At 38.5% G+C, this 22,958-nt stretch overlaps 2 protein-coding genes across 8 annotated transcripts; both read left to right on the forward strand.

Annotated features, from left to right (window-relative positions):
- Nucleotides 1–360: 360 nt before the first annotated feature.
- Nucleotides 361–7,153, forward strand: atf7ip2 (activating transcription factor 7 interacting protein 2). Of its 5 annotated transcripts, none has more exons than XM_022756946.1 (13): nt 375–419; nt 1,447–1,821; nt 2,749–2,821; nt 2,946–3,077; nt 3,544–3,612; nt 3,809–3,846; nt 3,978–4,018; nt 4,106–4,161; nt 4,491–4,536; nt 4,749–4,825; nt 5,045–5,164; nt 5,257–5,444; nt 6,454–7,153. In XM_022756946.1, exons 2-13 carry the CDS (start codon nt 1,586–1,588, stop codon nt 6,662–6,664), a joined length of 1,287 nt encoding a protein of 428 aa, XP_022612667.1. In that variant the 5' UTR covers nt 375–419; nt 1,447–1,585; the 3' UTR covers nt 6,665–7,153. The 5 variants fall into 5 exon arrangements, with proteins under 5 accessions (XP_022612670.1, XP_022612667.1, XP_022612668.1 ...); XM_022756947.1 differs by having other exon boundaries at nt 4,770–4,825; XM_022756949.1 differs by lacking the exon at nt 1,447–1,821 and having other exon boundaries at nt 361–419.
- A 4,826-nt stretch (nt 7,154–11,979) lies between these two features.
- LOC111230287 (NLR family CARD domain-containing protein 3-like) lies at nt 11,980–21,944 on the forward strand. 3 transcript variants are annotated; one of them, XM_022756973.1, is made up of 13 exons: nt 11,980–12,059; nt 12,267–12,350; nt 12,896–13,166; nt 13,338–13,390; nt 13,576–13,812; nt 14,111–15,995; nt 16,196–16,369; nt 16,679–16,849; nt 17,302–17,475; nt 17,648–17,821; nt 18,527–18,700; nt 18,833–18,882; nt 19,514–21,944. In XM_022756973.1, the coding sequence occupies exons 3-13, from the start codon at nt 12,919–12,921 to the stop codon at nt 20,029–20,031; spliced, it is 3,858 nt and encodes a 1,285-aa protein (XP_022612694.1). In that variant the 5' UTR covers nt 11,980–12,059; nt 12,267–12,350; nt 12,896–12,918; the 3' UTR covers nt 20,032–21,944. The 3 variants fall into 3 exon arrangements, with proteins under 3 accessions (XP_022612694.1, XP_022612695.1, XP_022612696.1); XM_022756974.1 differs by lacking the exon at nt 13,576–13,812; XM_022756975.1 differs by lacking the exon at nt 18,833–18,882 and having other exon boundaries at nt 19,514–19,604.
- The last annotated feature ends 1,014 nt before the right edge of the window (nt 21,945–22,958 follow it).

Consider the following 22,958-nt stretch of genomic DNA (forward strand, 5'->3'; position numbering starts at 1 on the left):
CCAGAAAAGATCATCATATCTCACCCTCTTAACGCCAAAATATCATATCACATATAACATTTTGAACTTTCATACACTCAAATAATCCAGCACAGGAAACAGTCTAGCTCACATTCATATGAATTACACTCTTTGTAATGAGACCTAGTGACTGCAGCCTCGTGGTATCATTGATTCTGAGACAAAAATGATACTGTGAGGATACAGTATTACTGCTATTATTTTGACATAAAACGTGTGCACTATTTGTGCAAAACATTAAATTTTTATTTAATTTGCCTTTATGGAAATTGGGCTTTTATTCTGAAGGAATTTAGCCTAAAGTATTAATCGTGTAAAATAGGCGGAAGTGGAACGGACACGACACCAGAATACAACTTCCTGCCAAAGCAAGCAAAGGCTCCCTGTTGATTGTTGAGGTATTTGCATTATAAATGATACTTTGATTTCACTTTAACCCTCTCTCTTATGATAGCTGCCTCTCTTGTTCGTTAACGTTAATTATCTTATTTGTTAGTTATTTCCTAGCCAATTGTAAAAGCTCCAGCTAAAAGTTAGCTAGTCCCTTTAGCAGTTAGCTTATATGCTGGCTAGCTTTTTGCTCTAACGAAACACTTTGCCACTGATGGTCTTGATTTTTGTTTTCGTATTCACAAGCCCGTGTGCGCAACATTATATTATCTAGTAATATCTGAGAGAACATATTAAATTGGCTATAGTGTAGACTGCAAAGAAAACATTGTTTCTTTTTGTCTGATGAATCGGACAGTAAAGCTTTTAAGTTGCTCTTTAACTGTTTTAATTGTACATTTTTCTGTTTTCTGTGTTTATGTTGATATGGAGGTTTGAAAATAAGTTAAGGACTTTGTCACAGCACCGACAAAGGCCAGCAAAGAAGGAACATAGATAACAGAAGTAGGACTAATAACCAATATAGCAACATATCGAGACTCGAGAACCGTGTGGCGTCATTGATTCTGTGACATCATTGTGTCACAATAGCTTCTTGTGTGGTTCTGGGGTAAAAATGAATAATTCCCTTACTTCCGTCACTTTAATTCTGAACTATTGCATTTTCTAGCCTCTGACAAGTATATAACTGATGTTTTAATATTGCTGTTGGTACAAAAAGCTAAAACTTAAAACTGTTTGTCACTCATTCCTGTTAAACTAAATAAAACAACTTCCAACTGCAGTAAGTACATTTAGAACATAACTGTTCTCAAATTTCTGTCATTTTCTTTCCATTTCAGAGGTTGCTTACCTTGTCTGTTACAGAGATATCTGTATAGTAGGGGACTGTCATACAATATATCATTATGTGGAATATGACATTGTTGTAATGTGTTATATTGTAATAGGATTATATTGTATATTAGGTTTACCCAGTCCAGAGTCAAGTAATAGGAGTGAGACCAAATTAACAAAGGCTGTTGTTGTTGCCAGGTTTCATGACAACTTCAGGTCGTTGGTGACAGCATCAGCCGCCTCCCTCACCTTGTACATTCTCTGATGATCCTCCCACCCTACAAAACCATCTGCATGCAGCTTCTGTCTTGACAGTGTACTTCAGGGTTTGTGAAAAATGGCAGGGTGTCAAGATGAAACTGAAGGTCGCAGAGGCTTTAAAACACCAGCTCAAGACAGAGTAAACGATTCCACAAGACCCAAGAAACGCAAACCTTTGCCTCAGAAGGTAACATGCAGATCAAGGGTGAGAGCTCGAGTGAACATTGGAATGGCATTTAATAGGTGGCGTGCACTGAAAGAAGTAAAAGGATTGAAATCTGATGCAGAAGTGGCCTTGAGTCTTCTGGATGTGTGAGTTAACCTCCAGCGGCTACATAATTGCAGAACAGCTTCATAAATGCTTCTATCTTGCCAAAGCTGCTTGTAGCTTTGGCAGACTGACTTGCAGCTCGACTAATAATATAATCTACACACACACACACACACACACACACACACACACACACACACACACACACAGATATTTTGTTTGTCTAGCTTCAGCATGCCCTGCTGCTAATTTTGTTGCTAGCTGGGCCAGTCAAGCAAATGATTTTCGATTCGCACAAAAGATGGATGTGAGAGGATCTCCTACTATGTTTCGTCATCCCTGTTAAGTTTTTTTTTGTTGTTGTTTTAAGGGGAGGAAAAAAGTGCCTGGTTACCCAAATTGATTTTTATGCTGTCTACACCTGGGGAAGGTGTAGACAGATGGAATAAGTTGGGGCTGGAGTCGACCAAGGACAATAAATAGAAATAGAATTGTTTTGCTGTCTGGTTAATCCTGCCCTTACATTGTTCTGCAATGTAAAAATGAACCTAGAGGCTATTGATGCAGCTGTTTGGCTTAATTATTATGCACTTTGTGGGGCGGCTGTGGCTCAGGAGGGGGAGCGGGTCGTCCACTAATTAGAAGGTCGGTAGTTCGATCCTCATCTCCTCCAGGCCGCATGTCAAAGTGTCAGTATCTTGCCCAAGTGTCCTTGGGCAAGATACTGAACCCCACATTGCCCCTGATGGCTGTTCCATCGGTGTATGACTGCGTATGAGTGTGATAGTCCTGGAGTAAAAAGATGGATGCTTCAGTTGTAACATGTTAATCTCTTATTTTGCCACATATAATAGATGTAAGTGTCTTTAAAGAGTTATGGTGGCGCGGCAAACATTACCAATTGGATACCTGGTGAATCTTGACATTCTGTCTTTGCGTTTGTTTGTCTGTATGCATTTTGCATGAAGAATGAAGAGATTGCCCTCCATGGCAACTTCATCTGGAGCCAGTGATAAAAAGATAAAAATCTCCCAGTCTGAAGTAAGAGAAAACACAGCAAACTGTCATTGTCAAATGTACTCTTTTTCTGTGCATGGTTACATTTGCAAATGCATATACATCTGAAGTGAATGAAAGAAGCTCTACCGTGTACGTGTGTCCACAGCTCCAGACACTGATCAAGCAGGAGGTTCGCAGTGCAGTGAAGAAGAATGAAATCAGGCTCGAGGGTTTGATAGAAACTATTGAAAAGCTGGATAATGGATACAACTATGAAAGCTCAATCCAAAAACTGGAGGTCGGTGGAAGTGCTGGTTCACATTTTTACCTCTTTGTTTTGGTAATGTGACTTACCACTTTTCTTTGTTTGTTCATTTTGTTCCCTTCCTTCTTCTTTGATCTGACTTCATTTTTTTCCCCTTTTAATTTCTCCAATCCATTTTAAAATAAGTCTCTTGCCTTTTTTCTTATTTCTCTGCTTAGACCCTTCCTGAATTTTGACAGCTACTGGCAAATCCTGTCTTCATCTGTCAAGCTTCACCCATTGTTCATGTGTCTTTCTGTTTTTTTCTTCATTTGATTATATCCACCTGGATCTCATATTCACCCATATCTCAATGTTTTTGGTTATGTTGACATTTCTTATCTAGTAAAACCAAAAGACCCAAATATGAATGTATTGTGTGTATGTTTCAAAGCCAAAGTGGTGCTAAAAAATACCTCAGACCCAACAAATCTTTACAGAATGCTCCTCTCTCCCTCAGGCTCGAATCAACACGGTCTCAAAGAGAGCAGAAGCCGCTCTTGCCTACATGACAAAGACACAGAAAAAGGTTTGATGCAGACAGACAGATATATTGTGTATGGACTGACATGCATGTTCAGTGTCAAAGCCATAATATACCAATGCAGTTAAATTTTTAAGTAATGATATAATTTCTTAATATAATGATCTGGTATAATTTGAGATGTAAACACTGCCCACACACAGAGCACAGATTCATACACTCTAAATGTTAACCTTTTCAGAGTCCACATCCGTCACTTGCTAACAACAACATAAGCAGGTATGTAGAACCAGATTGGTAATATTACTCCTCTGTGAGAATTATGAAAGCCCTTGATGTCAAATTGTACTTTGCATTTCTTTGGATTTAATCAATTTTGAGACAGTTTGATTTGTTGTCCAACTCTGCAGGACAGAGTCTGAGGGTGAAATGATGGAAACCATGTCAAAGAGTAAGAGCCTAGCAACCATGTGCGCAACAGTGAATATTTGCCATTGGTTGAACATGTGTATAAATTCAATCCAATTTTACTTTTCAGTCGACAAAAAGAGCGTGGATTGCATGGACAAGAAGGGAGAGCTCTTTCAAATGATGGTACATATCTAGTTTTTGATTCTTAAAATTAGTAAAATAATGTTGAAATGTAATGTAAACATGGAAATGTATTAAATTATTAATAATTAAGTTGTATTTTATCCTTGCTTTATCCAGCAAAGAACAATTTTCACATAGGCCAGTGTTAATTTTAATTTGGACAATAATTATTCAGCTTGAGTTGGGACTTTGAGATCAAGAATTCTACCATATACATAGAGGAAAGGATTAAAGTCAAAATGCGTAATTAATATAGTGAATTACACTGTTTTCAATAACTTAAAAACTGTGAAAATGGAGGTTTGAGTTGATCGGTCCTTTCTCTCCAGGAAACCACAAAAAAGTCACTAAAGAAGATGCGTGCAGATAATGACGGTAAGATGATTTCATACAGGCTCAAGCCTTAAATAAATAGCTTCCTTCAATGTTATTTCTCCATGCAGTGAGAAAAACTGACACGATGAGCTATTATAACAACTCAAATTCAATAATATGAGTCAGTTAGTACATAAATAACTACATCCTTTTTTCCCACTGTCTCCTGTCTCTTCTTCTGCTACTTGTGATTGTACATAATCCGTGTTAAGCTTTGACGGCTGCCATAGCAGATTTAAAAGAGAAGTCATCTCCAGTTCTCACTCCTTATGGTGCCTCTGAGAGCAAGGTAGGATGCGTCATCATTAGATATATTAATTTCAAAACATACCACGCATAAATATGTTATGTGTAACTAATGACAAGCTACTCAAGCAAGTGAAAAAATCATTTACTTTACATAAAATCTTACATCACATTTGTTTTCAGTGTGTTTTTCATTGTTTGTGACTGTTTTTTTTGTCTTGCCTTCATTTGCTCCTCTTTCTTTATGGTATGTGTAATTCAGGGACATGTCACGGACGATGAGCAGCATAAAGAAAACAATATTGAGGAGTGCAAGGATGTGAAAGTAGAATGTCTCTCTCCTGGTGATCGTAACATTCCCAAGCACACAGACTCAGAGCAGGTAATAGACAAGCTCACGGCAACCCACATTAGTAATCTGCTTGACTGTTTGCTCACATTACCTCCACTCCTGCCCTCTTTTCTTACAACAAGGTCAAGCTCTTGCATCCGCCTCTTCCCTCCACTACATTCCCCTCCGTCCTGAACATGGAAGCGGCCTCATATAACATCCCCCAGAGACCAGAAGTACATCTGGCCCTCATCCGGGAGCCTGCTGGCCTCTCTGTGCTCTGGAAAGTAGAGGAGGAAGACCCCTCTGCCCCGCCCATGGATAGTTACAGGTGAGAAGCAGCACAGGGCAAGTGATAGTGTGTTTTAAAAGGCAGGTTGCTGCCCATTCAATATCCCACAGCCAGTGTATCATCATGCAGTCCAAACTGCCTCTGTCTGATACACTCAGACTTTATGTAAAGACAAGGGAAAAAAGAAGAAACAAATCGAATCAGTATCATATCGGCCATGGTACAATACATCAAACATCAGTGTACAGTCACAACAGAGTGCAATTGCAGACTGATATCGAACAAAAAGTGTACATTAACTTTATAGAGAAAGGAAAGGAGGCAGGGTCAGGATGTGTGTGTGTGTGAACAATTCTGGGCACTATCAAAACTGTCCAACCGCCAAGAGGAAGCAGCTGCGCGTTCAAGGACAAGCTACTCCTTAGTTTGTACCTGACAGTACTGAGATAAGGAGCATACATGTGAGGACAGATTCATGTCCAGGGTTGTACAAAGCCAGGTCATACAAAGTTCAAACCCCGGTCACACAAGGTGCAGAATATGATTTTTCTATTACATCGTGGATCAAAAGTATTGCCAATAATTTTTCTGTTGATCAACTAATTGATGAGCTGATCGTTTTATCTCTAGAGGAGTTAAATGGTTTGAGATGGCAACATTATCAAGACTACAGATGCTATCGCAGTCTAATGCAAGCATTGTGGCAGACAATGATAACATCTGGCAGCCTTGTGCCCGAATTTTACAGTTTATTTTTCAAAACAGAACTTTATTAAAAATTAAGCATCATATAACATAGTTAGTATTTATGTTGTTGATGGGAATTGGATTAATATTTTCCCAAAATCACTCAGCTTCTGAGACAAACATCCACTCTTAACTAAGTTTATCACAGGAGTTCTACCTTTTCACACATCTGTCAGGAGAATATTGTACTGTTTATGTCATCATATGACCACCCGATGGAAGCAGAGTTCAGCCAGTTTGTAGCTTTCGCTACAGCTGTCCTTTTTATGTATTCCTTTTCTCTCTCTCCCCCCTGCTGTAGCGTCTACATGACTACGGAAAAGGGTAAGGGTAGCAGCGTCTTCCCAAATTGGAATATGCTTGGTGAAGTGAAGGCCATCAAGCTGCCCATGTGTGTGATGGTCACAAAGTACAAGCCCGGGCACAAGGTATGTGTCGCAGTGGTTGGCAAAGACGTTTTTGGCCGGTATGGGCCCTATAGTAAAGTTGTGACTGCAGCCATACCTCACTAATTGGGAGGAGGATATTGGGAGAGACGATACAACTACTAACCTCAAGTGGGATTTACTCACTCTTAACACACATGTTTGTACTTTTTCAGTGTCTATTTGTAATTACAACATTATTTTCAAATGCCCAAGGTTGGTAACATGGAGAATAATTTTTATTATTTTGTTGCAGTGTCACATAGACACAATTAGAAATATTTTGAAGCAAAATGAAACGGGACGGAGTTGCACTCATATGTAAATGGGACATTTACTGCTTCTGCCAGGCCTCCAGCAGTGATTTCAGTTCCAATGGAAGCTGTGTTTAAGGCTCTTTGTTTGATGCAGAAGAGTTTTAATTTAAGTTTGGTAATGACATTGTTTAAGTAAGCAGTAGTTGGTTAAGCCATAAGGAAACCTTTCAACATCATTCGAAAAGTTTGTATAATATAAGTTGTATAGTATAGTATAGTATAGTATAGTATAATATGGACTTTTTTTAATGAGCCAATAAAGTTGACTTTGTTTAAATGTATTTTCTGTATGTTTTTTCTTCTATTTTTGTCATTTACAGAGTAAGAATCTCAAATGTTGGATGTTACAGCTTCATGAAATTTGAAAAGTTTCTTGAATAATTTGGTTTATTTGACTGCTGGTCAAAATAAAGCCACATACACAACTAACCTCAAAGATCTCATGGAGGATAATGTACACTAATATATGTCTTTATATACAATTTGAAGTGTGTCTCAGACAAATATTTCAATAACTTCCATAGATGCCCTTTGACTAATGGCAACCTGACAGTTATGTCAGTGTGACACCATATTCACATTATGTTTGCTCTCATTTGTTAAACATTTCAGCACTCACACCAGATGTGAAGCCTGTTTTTGTGTTGAAATGTGACTCTAGTCAGATGCAGTCTTAAAACTGATGCTTTGTGATTTGTGAACTTAAACTGCAGCAACTACTGTATGTGAAGACGGAACTGCCTTTTAATTAGCACATTGATCTTCCCACAAGCCGCCAATAGAGGGAGGTGTCGCCTCTGTGCTGGGTCTGGCTTTACTCCCTCTCCAGTTCAATACAGTTAAGGCTGATGAAGCACAGTTGGATTCCTCCAGGTAACACCATGGCCTTTTTTCTCTGTCGTTGTCCTCACGCCAAACTTTACATTTCTTTTTGCTCCTCTTGTGCTAAGAATTTAAGATAAGTAAAGAAATTAGGATTGTACTCTTGCTGCTCCAGATGTTTCCTTTTCCTGCATGATAGACCTTTCTCGCCAACTGGCAGCTGTATTCTCTTCGAGCTCTTCCTCAGGGATCTGGCACCACAGGGGCACACTCGGTTACAACTGGGGAGACTGTGAGACCAAATTGTATGATTCACTCAAAGGTGAGGGACCAGTGACAACAACACTGTGGTGAAAAGTGACACGGCAATGTTACAGAGCATCTGAAGGGTCACAGTGGGAAATTTTTACTACTACTACTACTTTTGTATTAGCTAGCAATAAATGTAGTCTTTCCTTGCAGCATTTGTTTGTGATTCACCCTGATCTATAGGAACAGTTAATGTATTGGTCCAGACTAGTTACAATCATATATATGTATATAAAAAGGTTATAATACACTGCCAGTTTAGGCAAATGCAGATACGACGGACAGGAGAGGTGATGTGACACTATACATTATGCATTTATTGCTCATTCCTCTTTCCAAAAGGCTCATTTTATGATTATTTATTAATTTAATATTAAACAGTGTGAAGCTCCACTGCAGACACAGAGTAACAATGACTGAACAGGACCTTACTTATTTAAAAGGAGTTGGCCTGAAACTTTAAAACGTCAGTTGCGGACTGTGTTTTCAACTGAACTGTTCATTTGATAAGCTAGCTGCAGCTGATAAGGCACCAGTTGTCAATTCACTGCAAGGCTATTGGGTGGAGACCACTCAAGCGGCACAAACTGCACCAAGTCAATGTCTGATGCAAACCCATAGACTGCACATACAGTCTATGGGCAGACCATATGTTCAGTTGCCTACACAATTGGTCCCAGACTCCCCTGAACTGAATAAGCATGCACAGTAAAACAATGGGTGTATATTCATTATATTCAGACCATATAAACATTGTGAAAAAACAAACAAAACAAAAAAACGTAATCTGTTATCTCGCAGAAAAAGACATAATTGAGCTAAAAGAATAAATAAATAATAAATATTAACTTAGTTTTAAGATAATGATTTTATTTACCTGATTAGATAGCATTTCTTAGCTGCTAAAATCGATGGAAAGTTTTGTAGTGTGATTTCTTGGCTGAGAAAGTGTGTGTGAGAGAAGGAAAGACAGCATGAAAAGTTAGGAAACTGTAAGAATGAAGTCAAACAGTGAGTTAAGTCGAGAAACTAACAGATACCAGTGACGGTTTCCAGGCAGAAGTTGCACAGAGAGCCAGGAGTACCTCGGTGCCTCCGTAAGCTAACGTTAGCCTCTTAGGGCCATTTTTGCGTTTTGTTGTGTAAGTGTTGTGTAAGTTAGTTTCCATTTTATACACTGTGTTGTGCGAATTTTAAGTGTTTGAAAAGAAGGATAATTAGGCTTTTATGGTTGAATGCTTCTAATCTGGAGTTAATGACTTACTCCATCTTTTTGCTAGCAGTACTGTCATGACAAATGGTTAAGTACATATTTTGGTTTTAGTAAGAGAATTCAATTTATTGAAGTTTCTGTGCTCAGTCAATTGTGGCAACAGCTATTGTATTCCACAGTAAGCCATTTTACTGTCACAGAGAGTAAGGTTTGTAGTCTAAGATAAATGTGTTTTATTGCTCATTCCAGTCTTGGATAGGTTCAAACAATTTGATGCACATTTTCATATGTGATATTTTCACTTTTCAGCCATATGATGTAAACTAAGCATATTTTATTAGAACAGTGATTTTATTATGCATTTGAGAATATCGCAATTGAACAAAGTCAGTGCTTAATGAGTTGTAATGTGTAATGTTGCACAACATAGGATAAAACACAAGTAGGAAAACAAAGATGCCTGTTTTAAATTGCAGATCAGGTATTTTGTTTGAGTGAGATCTACTTCAGAAGATCCAGAGATTTCATGGCCGGCAAACTTCTCTGCTTGATCCACTGGAGCTCCACAGTTATAGGTCATTTCAACTTTGTCTACAGCTCTTTTTGGGTTACGTGGCTTTACTGAATAACCGACATAACCGTGTTTTCCTGTCCGGTTATGAGGATGTGAATGAGACAGAGCTGTTGATTACAAGTAGCCACGCTCAGCAGTACAGGCCTCTAGACTTCAATCGACCCACATAAACTGTGGAGAAAACACAATAGAAACAATAAACAACTAAGATGATCACCAAAACAAAGCTTTAAAGGACTATTGACACAGCCAAGGGCACATTTCCCTTGGAAAGGACAAAGGTTTTTATTTTCCCTCAGTTGACTGAATCTGTGTGTCCCTCTTGTTATGTTTGTGTTTATTACAGCTGTACTTACCCAGGAGTGGCTTATATATGTCTTCCGTGCATTATTCTTTGAAGTACATATGACTGCAGAGTTATTTCCTCTCACGCAGGCCAGAATAAGGGTATGATGCGTGCATAGACGGCGAGATTTGTCACCATTTAGGCTTATGGGTTTCAAAGAAGGTCCGCTTTAGTGCTTGTGCTGCTGGTCAGGCATAGTTTGATATTATGCTTTGTATGAAGGAGTGGGAGTGTAACTGTTAAGGGAGTCATTAGACCCACAATGAATGTCTGCTCCTAGCATCAGCAATAGTCTGTGTGTATGTGTCTCCCCTCGACCGGAGGGGCCAAGTGGGGAATCACAGTGGAGTGATGGGCCTCCCAAGACAACTTAAAATCACGCACCTACATCCACGCTGACACATACATACGGACACACACAGTGGCCTAATTAGAGCTGACAGTAGAGGAGAGAGAGCCTATGAAAAAAAAGATGGAGCTGAGAAGCCGGATAGAAAAAGCTGAGGTGGAGCACAGAGAGTGATTAAGGAGCAAATGCTCCCTTTAAAGTTTCAAAGTGAAGTGTTGGCAGAATGGTGGCCTGCTTCTTCAGTCCCTTCCCGCCTTTAAAATGGATGATGTATATGGAACATCACACCTTTCATAAATGTGTGCTTGAAAACACAGGTTGACTTGTCATTTGAGTTTGTACCTTTTAAACTCTTGAAATTTATGAATAGTTTTAATTTACACTTCTCCAACCATGTTTTATGAAAATGAATGGCCGCCTATCTGCTAAATAATTATTCAAATTCTGAGATTGGTTAAAAGAATAAAAGAAGAAAACATACTATACTCAGAGTTTAATCGTAAACAGTGGTGCAGCATTTGTTGAAGACGAACTAGCAGATGGTGTCATGGCAAAGGTAGCACTGGTAAAATGATTTGCTTTAAGGACTAGGGGATTTGATTATGACTAAGTCTCCAATAACAAGAAAGGATGCGGGCGTCACTTTAACCCCAGTGAGCTCACTTCACTTATCGCCCCTGGTGTTGTCGCTACCCTCTCTCCCCAATCTGTGACTGTGATTATGAATTGCAAAAGAACACCAAAATGAAACTTGTGTTGCACTTCCACCCCTCACCTAATAAATTTCATATGTTAATGTTTAACAGTTTTGGAGAGTAGTGTAATACATGTAAATAAACTTGCACTTAAACTACATTTTGCAGGCAGTAGATTGCTGGTAGATTCAAGTAATTAATTGACTTTTTCCACAAATTGGCACAATGCAAGGTACAGATCTTCAGATTATGACATTGCAAAAAAAATTTAGCAAATTAGTAGATTATTTACTTGTATAGGCACAGGTCATTTGTGAGAGGTTGACCTCTATTGAGGTCATAGAGAATTGTTTACATTTTATTTTGAGACCAGTATGAGCCGTCTGAATCATAAAAAAGCCGACCAACCCCAAAGTGCAGTCCAGTTCAGTGAACTTCTGGATAATTATTAACAAAAGAGGGCTGCCAGCTGCCCAGCTTTAATGTAGGTTATCATGTTTATTTCTGCCCATATCAGACAATGGGCTGATCTGGAATCAGTTCTCATGCAAAAAGTCAGACGCATGATACAGCCTGAATGGACCTCAACTGTGCACAGTAGAAGGATTTTTTTGTCCCTCTTTTTCTCTCCACCCACCAACCCCCCCCCCCCCCGCCCCCCCCCCCCCCCACACACACACACACACACACACACGGACACGCACACTCTCTCTCAACTCGGTCCGCCTACCAGATGTGTACTTCCTGTTTATAATGAAAGCTCTCTTTCCGATTACAAGTTAATACACCCAAAGGCATTCGAAATGCGACATGGTCTCATTACTGCTGCGGCTTAACACAGGACCTCAGAGACAAAGGTAAAACAAAACGTTTTTGTGTGTGTGTGTGTGTGTGTGTGTGTGTGAGAAAATAGATATAAAAAGCATGAATAGTCTGTTCAGAATATCTTAAATGTGAGTGTTTTGATTAAATCAAAAGTATCAAGAGGAGTTTTAGATTGTGAAGAATAAAAAATACAGAACAAACAAACATTACAGTTATTTTTTTGGTCTTTAATCTGATAGCGATAGAGACAGAAAAGCTGGGGGAGAGAGAGAGGATGCCTTGCAGCAAAGGGCCTGGACTGGATTCCAGCACAGGCCACTGTGGTAAGGACTGAGCCTAAGTGGTACGCGCTCCACCAGATTAGCCATCGGGGCACTCCAACAAACATCACTTTTAATGAAGAAAAACAGGGAGAGTGCTGCACAGGGTCAAATAAGTATTGTAGAGAATGTAAAAAATAAAACTGTGGAACTGTGGTTCCAGGGTGGTGCTTGGAAAAATCCAGGGCACTCCGATTGTAGATGTGAAACTAAAAATCCTTTATTAGTAACTAATAAAGGAAGGATTTTTAGTTTCACATCAACAGTAGAGTTGAAACTGTACAATTGCAGTCAGAAAAAAACCCGGGGAACTCCGACTGTAGATGTGAAACTAAAAGTTCTTAGGATTTTTAGTTACACATCTGCAGTCGGAGTGCCCCTGCCATTGCACAGTTTCAAATCTCACAAGACTTATTACACTGCACAGTTGTTTTTTTCTAGTTTATTTAAACATCACTTTTTAACAAAGGTTAATGTGTGCATGTGCATGTGCCTGTAGAAAACTACTACTTGTACTTGTTTACATTTAAATACTCTCCAAATCACAGATAGTTGACGCTGAAGAAATACCATGGGGAACCAATGCTCTGCACTCAGGAGGGGTAAAATATCGAAAAAGGAGTGTTACAAACCTGAGCAAAAGAACAATGATGTTTCCACAACAGTGAAAAGTGGAGAAAATGATCCTCCCCTTCAAAGATCATCCCTGCAGGAGGAGTTGGGAGCAATAAAGGAGGAGACTTTGAGGAGGCCAGACGAAGGGACCTCCTTTGAAAAAATGGGTTGTGGTTACCCCATCGTTCAAGTTAACTCCGCAAGGTGAGACATGATCATTTTCTTACTAAAACAGTATTTTTGTGTATAAATGAGTATTATTATAATATTTTATATTTATATATGATAGATATAATCAAATATAAAAATACTAATAGTTACAAGCCTTGTTAACTGTTAACTCTGTAAAACATAGCTGTTTTTGTTATTTGCTAGTCCTTGCGGCTCTGAAACACATGATCCTGCTCCAGTCAGCACAGAGGAGAAAGGTGAGTGAAAGTTAATAATTTGAGGAGAAAACATGATCTTGATTTTAATTGATCATAAAATTCCAATTGCAACAAAATCATGTACATGCTTCAGAGCCCATTCATTCTTCTGCATGCTTGTAATTAGGTGCCCGTGTCCAAAATCTGAACATGTCATGTGCCATCATTTGTTTCTCTTCATAAAGAAGCTAACTGGGTGGACAACAACATCGCTCACCTCATTCAGAACGTCACTTCAGTGATGCAGATAGCGGATATAATGCGCCAGCAGCGTGTTATCCTTGAGGAGATGTATGCCAATATCCGGGCTGCCACAACCAGTATGGAGCAGATGAGGGTGCTGTACGGGGCTCTCAAAACTACAAAAGCCAAATCTGTCTTCTTCAGGATCCTCCACGAAATTCAGCCAGTGACATGTGAAAGTACGTGAGGGTAGTGAGAATGTGATTTTTGATGAGTTGACCCTCTGTTGAGGTTTTTGTCTGACACATAATGTAATGTTTATAATGATTGGTGTAAAACTACAGATACTAAACAGCCATAAAACATTGACTCAGGCATTTCCAGTCTCAATGGCACAGCTTGGTGATAAAACATTGCTGCATTTTAATACATTAACAGCTTCATATGGAATACACAGTTCAAAATATTGCTGCATTTCTCAGGAAACGTCTTTGATTCTGCTTTGACATCACTGTTTTTGTAACTCTTTAATTGTAGCAGAAGATGGCGTCAGAGAAGTCATCAAAAAGCACAAAGCATATCTGAGGAAAAAGTTTAGCTATGAGTCTGAAGGCACTGAAAAAAATCATGAGCATGAAAAATCGTTGGACAAAATTTACACAGAGCTTCACATTATACAGGGAGATAGTGGACGTGTCAACGCAGAACATGAGATCTGGGAGATTGAAGAGAAAACATGGATTCAAACAGCTCAGGGCACAAAAATCAACTGCAACGACATCTTTAAAAGTAAATCACAAGATAGTGTTTCATCTGGGCAGGACAGAAGAGAAAGGAGAGCTTTCAGAACTGTGATGACAAAAGGAATCGCTGGCATTGGAAAAACTGTCTCCGTGAAGAAGTTCATCCTTGACTGGGCAGATGGGACAGCCAATCCGGACATGGACTTCATCTTTGTACTACCATTCAGGGAGCTAAATCTGGTCTTAGATAGGAAATTTAGCCTTGTGACACTTGTGAGGGAATTTCACCCAGAAATGAAAAACATAGCAGTTGCAAGAATATTTAATAATTGCAAAGTTTTGTTCGTTTTTGACGGTCTCGATGAAAGCCAACTTCAGCTGGATTTCAAAAGAGCCACAAGATTGACAAATGAGACTGAAGAATCATCGGTGGACACTCTGGTGACCAACCTCATTCGGGAACACCTTCTTCCCTCAGCACTTCTCTGGATAACCTCAAGACCAGGAGCGGTTCAGCGTATCCCTTCTCAGTATGTGTACCAGTGGACTGAAGTCAGAGGATTTAATGATCCACAAAAAATCGAGTACTTCAAGAAGAGAATTGAGGACGTGGCAGTTGCTGAACAAATCATTAACTATATTACAAAGTCACGGAGCTTATACATTATGTGTCACATACCTATCTTCTGTTGGATTACAGCAAAGGTTTTTGAGCATCTGCTGCTAAAAGAGGGCAACATTCAAGATGAAAACATAAAGATACCCACTACACTTACTGAGATGTACACACACTTCCTTACAATTCAGATGCAGGTAGCTACTGAAAAGTATGACACCCTTGATGAGTCAGACACAGAGGAGATCTTCAGATCAAATGAAGAATTCATTTTCAAATTAGGCAGGATGGCATTTGAATATCTGACAGAAAGCAAAATCATATTCACTGTCGATGATCTGAAAAAATATGGCATTGCCATAGACAAAGCTGGAGTGCATTGTGGGTTGTGCACGGAGGTATTCAAAGAAGAGAGTGCATTCAACAGAAAGAAACTCTACTGCTTTGTGCATCTGACAGTTCAGGAGTATTTTGCTGCTCTCTTTGTGTATCGCACTTTTGCAAGTAAAAAAATTGATTCTCAAAGCCTCAAGGATTTCCTGCTTAAAGAGTCTGAGGAAGAGTTGAAGCCAATCTTAGATGCAGATCCAGTGGATCTACCTTTGGATGAGCTGATCGAAATCACAATAGCTAACGCAACTCTGAGAAAGAAAGGCGAAATGGACATGTTCCTTAGGTTCCTCATTGGCATGTCTCTTCAATCAACACAAGAGCTGCTTCAAGGCCTGATTCAACAGACAGATGAACACTCTGCAGTTGTTGAGGAAGTTAGGAAAAGTCTATTAGAAATAGATTTAGCGGACTGCTCACCTGAAAGATGCCTGAACCTTGTCCACTGCCTGATTGAGCTGAAAGACTGTTCCCTACATGATAGTGTGAAGCAGTATCTTCAACCAAATCCTAGTCCAGAAAGACAGCTCTCCCCTGTTCAGTGCTCAGTTGTGGCCGACTCAATTCTGATGTCAAGGACGCCTCTAGATGAATTCAACCTGAAGAAATACAGACCATCAGCAAAAGGTATTTTTAGGCTTCTCCCAGCTGTGAGGAACTGCAGAAAAGCAAGGTGAGTTGGTTACTTAAATGGTGGTGTTTATGTAGGCTGTCTGCATTGCGTTCAATCACTTTGTTGTCACTCATTTAACAGTGAAAAATAAACAATTAAAGTTTTTAATCCCAAATACACAGTATACTGCCAGCATAAATTGCTTGTATGCATCAAAAACTGTATGTAACCTTGCATAATTGTCTTTTTAATATCTGCAGGATCTCAGGAGTGTCTCTCGATAATTGGCTTTCTGAGACAATCGCCTCAGCTCTTCGGATGCCAAACTCTGTGCTGACTGAACTGCACCTGATGAATAATACTGTTTGGGGGCAAAGCATAAGCATCTTGAGTGATGCCCTGATGAACTCTCAGGCTAAACTAGAAGCACTTAGGTAAGTAAAAATATTATTTTTGATGTGTTTGTGTTTGTTTTTGTTCTTCTTCTTTTTTTTTTATAGTTAAGCCTTAGTGTGATATATTTCAAGTTCTTTAAAAACAACTCATATTGGCTTAACCTCTCTTCCTAGAGGTTTGATAAGTTGAAAAGCATCAGCCAGCCAGCTGAAGATGAGCCCCAATATATGGAACATTTACTAACCACTCATTGTTGCCAACTGTTTGCTATACTATCAGCAAGAGGGCCTTAGGGACTGCAATGTTGTTAGGTCTGTTGAGCTGCTTTTTGTCCTCTGTGTTTGTAGTCTTTCAGGTGACGACCATACAGATGTAGAGCGTGAAAAGTTGGCATCAGCTATCAAATCAGTCATCTCAAATCTAAGAGAACTGGAGCTGAGTAACAACATCCTGTGTGGCTCTTCATTATACTCTGTGGTTTCTGTTGGGCTTTGCCAACCAAAGCTGGAGAAGCTCAGGTCAGTCTCAGACATATTACTCCCCTTAACACTCAAGTATTAATTGTAAACAAAAGGTTCTACATCTGATTTCTTGGGCAGAATTGTCATGGCAGAAATGATACATATTGTATGTTTTTCAAAGATTCATCCACATCGTAGGAGTAGTTGTCCTGTTAAAACAGCCAGCTCAGCTGTCTCTGAATGATTATTCATGATTATTATTATTATTATTATTATTGATATTAATAGATGTATCATTATCATTCAAGTTCTATTACTGAAATCAGTATTTACTTTATTAAGACTGAATATGCAATGTAAAATTGTTTGTTATACACCCCACTGTGCACTTGAATGCAGCCTATAGCCGACATTGTTTTAGAACACAAGTCAGATTGGTAGAACTGTTCAATATAATCTATGTATATATTTCTAATTAAATGTCATTTTTATCATCTGTATACCAAAAGACTGAACCGAAATTTTGGGATTACAAACATCTGTAAGGAGATAGTGACGAGATTCACATCCAACCCATGCTACCTGCGAGAACTGGACCTAAGTTACAATGATTTTGAAGACTCAGAAATGGAGATCCTCTCAGCAGCGTTGATGAGCATGCACTGTACACTGGAGGTATTGAGGTAAAGAACTATATTACATTGAACTGCATATATGTTACACACAAACACACACATATGTGTGTGTGTATGTATGTACATATGCAATAAAAAACAATATGCAACACTAAGTAAACAATCAAATATTCTGTATGATGTTAAGCAATTAAATTATATTCCTACGTGTGTCATTCAGTCTCAGTCACAACAAACTCTGTGAGAAAGGCTGTCAGACGTTGGCCTCAGCACTCGACTCTAAGACTTCACGCTTGAGAGAGGTTGACCTGAGCTACAATGACCTGCAGGACTCAGGAGTGACGGCACTCTGTAATGCACTGATGAAACCACTCTGTGGTTTGAAAACGCTAAGGTCAGTGTAACAAATAGCTCCAAATGTACTTGGCTTAACTAATTAGTATTACAAATACATGTATATCTGGATTCAGCCTATTGCAATACACCAACATAAAAGTTTTAGTCTTTCATACAATGTTTTGTTTATCTGTTTTAAGTTGTTAATTCAGAGTTGGAGTTGTTGAATTGAACTGTGTCAGACTCAGAAGGGTTTCTAATATTTTGTCCACTCCATCTATTTACTAATGCGGATGGAGTAAATACATGTGTGTGTGTGTGACATGTCACAGACATATTTACCTCTAAAACTGATTTAACTGTGTCCAGCAAGTTGTCTTTATTTATAAAAGCTGAAAAGGTTCATGTATATGGTATTATGACAATGTGGAAATGTGTTTTCTGTCTTGGAGTAATTAAGTTACACTAACAAGATGATTTAATTGTTTTAGTCGCTTCAGGAAATTATCAGCATTATATATCAAAAGATATAATAATGCTGGCATAAATGTGCTTTGCTTCAGACACTGTGATTCATTTGGTCTGCCTCTGTCTCTCAAAATGTCAGCTTGTGGGATATATGGTGCTTTATGTCAGCACCTCCAAAGGGAGAGCCTGATAAATGACTAATCAAATGGGGCTCATGTCATGTTAACAAGTGAAAATTTCTGCTGATAAGGGCATCTACCACACGCCTAAAATGTCAGTTGTTTGATTTCTGTAGGCTGTCATTCTGTAAAGTGACAGGAGATGGATGTGCCTCTCTGGCCTCGGCTCTGAGGTCGGACCACTGCAGCCTCAGGGAGCTGGACCTGAGCTTTAATCACCTCACAGATCAAGGAGCCAAGCTGCTGACTGAAATACAGAGGGATTCACGCTGCAGTCTGGAGAAACTCAAGTATGCTCCAACCAGCACAGTTTTCATCATTATTCTAAGACTCGTTTGCAAGATTCACTTTATTCATTTGATTTGAGGTGCATATGTTACAGTACTTTTATCTTCACCTTCTGTCCCTCTATTTCCCATTAGTGTGGACCAAAATGAAGAATACTGGTTCGACTGGAAGCTACTGAGACAGTGTAAGAATAGGATTGTTTTTAATGAAATTTCAAAGCTGCGATGCATGTTGCAGTATGTAAAAATAAAAATGAAAATTAGATTTTGAAATAAATCGTTTTTTAAAAAAAAAAAAAAAAAAAGGTTAGAATTGTTAGCTAAAAGTAATGTATAAACAGTTGAAATAGATAGCAAGCTTTATAGGTTCTGTAAGAAATCATCACTGCCACTAGTTGTCGCATTAGACCACCAGCATTTCAGACTAAAACAAATGCTTCGTTGGCCACAACCACCCCTTACTTCCCTTCGCTGTTCTCAGTCAGCAAGGTGTTACGACCAAAAGCACAAATGAATAAAGTAAAATTTTGCTTCTTATAACTTTTTCTCTGAATGATCATTTTATGTAATAAATAGCTGAAATCACTGCACAGTCTTTGTCTTTAACTTATAAGTTTGGTGATTTTGTCAGACGACGTTGCAGTTATAAAATCAGGATTTGACCATACGATTTGACCATATAGTGGTTTTACATAAATGCTGATGTATCCCTAATTTGACGATAGAAGATTTGACAAAAACAACCAGAGGTCAAGAACCACACTCACACAGTGGTACTACGGAACTAAGTAATCGTTTCCTCTGTCTTGATTGCAGATGCCTGTGATTTGACTCTGGACATCAACACAGCAGACGTGAATCTAATTTTGACAGAAGAGAACAAAAAGGCGTCACATGTTGGCGAGAAGCAGCCATATCCTGACCATCCAGACAGATGTACCAGTTTTCAGGTGCTGTGTGAAGAGGGTTTGACAGGTCGCCATTACTGGGAGGTTGAGTGCAACTCAGCTAATGTTGGAGTGGCATACAAAAGTATTGACAGGGTGGCAGACTTTTCAAGTGAAACATCTTTTGGACGAAATGAAAAGTCCTGGTGCTGGTTAAGTGAAGGTTCATTTCATCATAACAATTCCTGTCTAAACTTTATCAACCGTTCTACAAAGTCGGATACCATAGGAGTGTTTCTGGACTGGCCAGCAGGTATTTTGTCCTTTTTTCAGCTGTTTCCTGATAGACTGATTCACCTGCACACTACCTGCACAACTTTCACTGAACCACTCCATCCTGGTTTCAGTCTAGCATATGGATCAATTTACCTCTGTAAAATACAGTAACCAGAAATGTTTATGAAATAGTCATCCTGACCTGATGGCTACATGCAAAGACAGTCATACAATACATGTCACTAATCTACACATTAGTTGCTGCAGGACTAAATGGAAAACGTATATAGAAACTAAATACATAAGAATATAGTATGTCTAGGAAATAAAGTGTTGTAATAAACAGGGGCCAGGAAGTACATCCATCAGAGTACTGTGGTACAATATACAGTGGTGCAGGATTTGTCCTGCCATTGAGCAAAATCAGAGAGGAGAAGCACTGCTGAAATATGGCCCACAATAAATCAAATGACTGTAAAATACAGGAATGGTAAAAGTACTCAGTTTCTTCTAGAAAATCAAATTTAACTGTCCTCGTTGTCATGCATTATTGTAAATAGTACACAGTCACATTTGTAATTTTTTTATTAAAAAATCCATCTCACTGGACTAAACTACTAAACCAGTGAACTTAGCTAATAAATGATATGCTCAAAAGTCTGTTGCACCACAAAGCTCTAATGAGCTCAATCACACAGTTTGGTGTAAGAAAATCTTCGAAGATAATCAATATAAAAACAACTTAAACACGTATACAGAAACATACAGTGAATATAACACGAACTTCACAGCAGAAGTAAAAAACAACAAAACTCAAAATGAAATTGACCGGACTACATTATGGGGCTCAGAATCATCGAGAACTCAAAAAGATGGCCTTAATGGATTGTAAATTGTGTTTAAATTTATTGCTTAAACGAAAAGTATTTAAAATGAGTGTTAGAGCGGTATATATATTCATTTTTATGTTTATTTTATTGTTGTTGTCATAGTTTACCATATAGTTCATTCTTCTTTGTACTTTTATTTGTTGGACTTTTTAATTGTGGTGCTGTAATGGAAAATGAATTTTGAACTGCTGGAGGTTTTGCGCTTACTTTCTATTGCAATGTGTCAAAACCACTTAGGTGAGCGACTGCGCCTGACTTACTTCCTCTGCAACTGAACTGCAACTGAAATAGGCGTCAGCTGTCAACTTGAGTCAGACACCTCAGCAGAGGCAGCAGAAGGTTTTGTGGCCAAGACAAGGCAGCAGTAAATTGCTCATTTTGGCAATGAACTTGTGATCTTTGTATGTGCATAGGTAAAGTGATATTGCAATATACCTAGAGACACAACTCTTAATGGAAGTTCTTTTTATCACAGAAATGTCGACATCACTTTTTTTGATTAGTTTTTTCCACAGACTGTAGAGTTTGTTTTTTGCATGTAAAGTTTTGTTACATGGTTTTGAAAAGTGATGCAATTTATTCTACAATTTTTACATTTCTTTTCAATATATAGAGTATACTTGTTTTATTCCTTATATTTCCCTGTCAGCAGTGATACCCCCACACTGCATGACTCATACTGAACTCAGCTTGTACAGGCAGGTTTCCATTCTTTCTCATAGTTCTCTCTTTCCTTATCTACTTTCATTTCATTTCGTTCTTAACTGATATGCCAGAACTTGGTCTGCAAGTTTACTGGTTGAATGTGATTTTTTATCATTTTGTCAGATCAACTAACAGAAAAACTGTCACTGCATTTTATTAGTGTAACACTAGAGGGGGATGCTTGACAGGATATGGCATACCAGACCAACTGATGGTGCAGGCATGTTGGTTTATTGTGTGTGGTTATGTCTGTGTGCGTGTGTGTGCGTGTGTGTGTGGTTATGTCTGTGTGTGTGTAAACGGCATATTCATATCTTGCATATTTGTATCTCGATAATAAGGAAGCACGTGCACTTGTGATGTCCTACTTCCATCCTCCCTTGAAATCACAGGGTTGCTTGTGTAAATGCAGAGGTTCTGCTGCTTTCAGTACATGACTTTTCTGAAAGAATGCAGCTTATTTGAAGTTATAATAAATTAAAATGGTTTGACGTGATACATTTTAAACGTTTCTTCCTACTTATTATTTATGTACTTGTATATTTAATAATAGAAAACAGGGACCTTGGAACAGGTGGAAGTAGATGGAAAAAGACACACACACACACACACCGTAGAAACACAGAGGCAATAAAATAGACCTAAACACCCTTTTAGAAAAGACGGGACCGAATCCTTCACGCATGAGTCACCTTCTGTTTGAGATTATTTATGCATATTATTTATTCATATTCTCATCTTGACTTACCCATATGTTGTAAAGGTCAGAACATAACAACAGTTTTCGAAGCTTGAAAAGTTAGAGGATCACCAAAATTATTAAATTTCTCCAGGGATTGTGTTTGTCCTCAGATGATGTAATTGTCCAATCAGGGCACAGCAGGCCTATCAACCTGTGGATTTCTCAACTTATCAAAGTGTTGTGCATGGGGCTGGAGCAACTAAAAACACAAGAGAAAAGTGTAAGGAATGAATTGAACTTTGTCCATTTTAATGCAAATGTTAGCACGCCAGGTTAACTAGCTTATTACCAACTATAATATATCCCCACTTTGTGTAAGCCAATTATAGCAGCTGGAAACATATAAAAAAATTGATGGAGTCTGCTCTTATTCATTGTTAGCTCACAGTAATTAGCTAGTGACCTACAACTTATAAAATCTGCCAGCAGGGCTGCAACTAAAGATTATTTTCATTCATTGATTAATCAGTCAATCAGTCATCACTGATCCATTAAATATCAAAATGTAGTGAAACTGCCATTCTAAATTTTTCAGAGTCCATGATGATATTTTAAAATTGCCTATAGGTCTGACCAAAAGTCCAAAATCCATAGAGACTCATGACTCTGCAATAATGTATGACAAAGAAAAGCAGCAAATATTCACATTTATGAAGTTGAAACCACCAAATCTTTGGTGTTATTGCTTGGTAAAGTACTAAAACCATTAAACAATTAACAAAATAGATGCAGATCATTTGTTTTATGTTTCTAGCTAGAAA

This window comes from Seriola dumerili, unplaced genomic scaffold, assembly GCF_002260705.1.
Source record: "Seriola dumerili isolate Sdu_G_001 unplaced genomic scaffold, Sdu_1.0 BDQW01000260.1, whole genome shotgun sequence".
Lineage (NCBI taxonomy): Eukaryota > Metazoa > Chordata > Actinopteri > Carangiformes > Carangidae > Seriola > Seriola dumerili.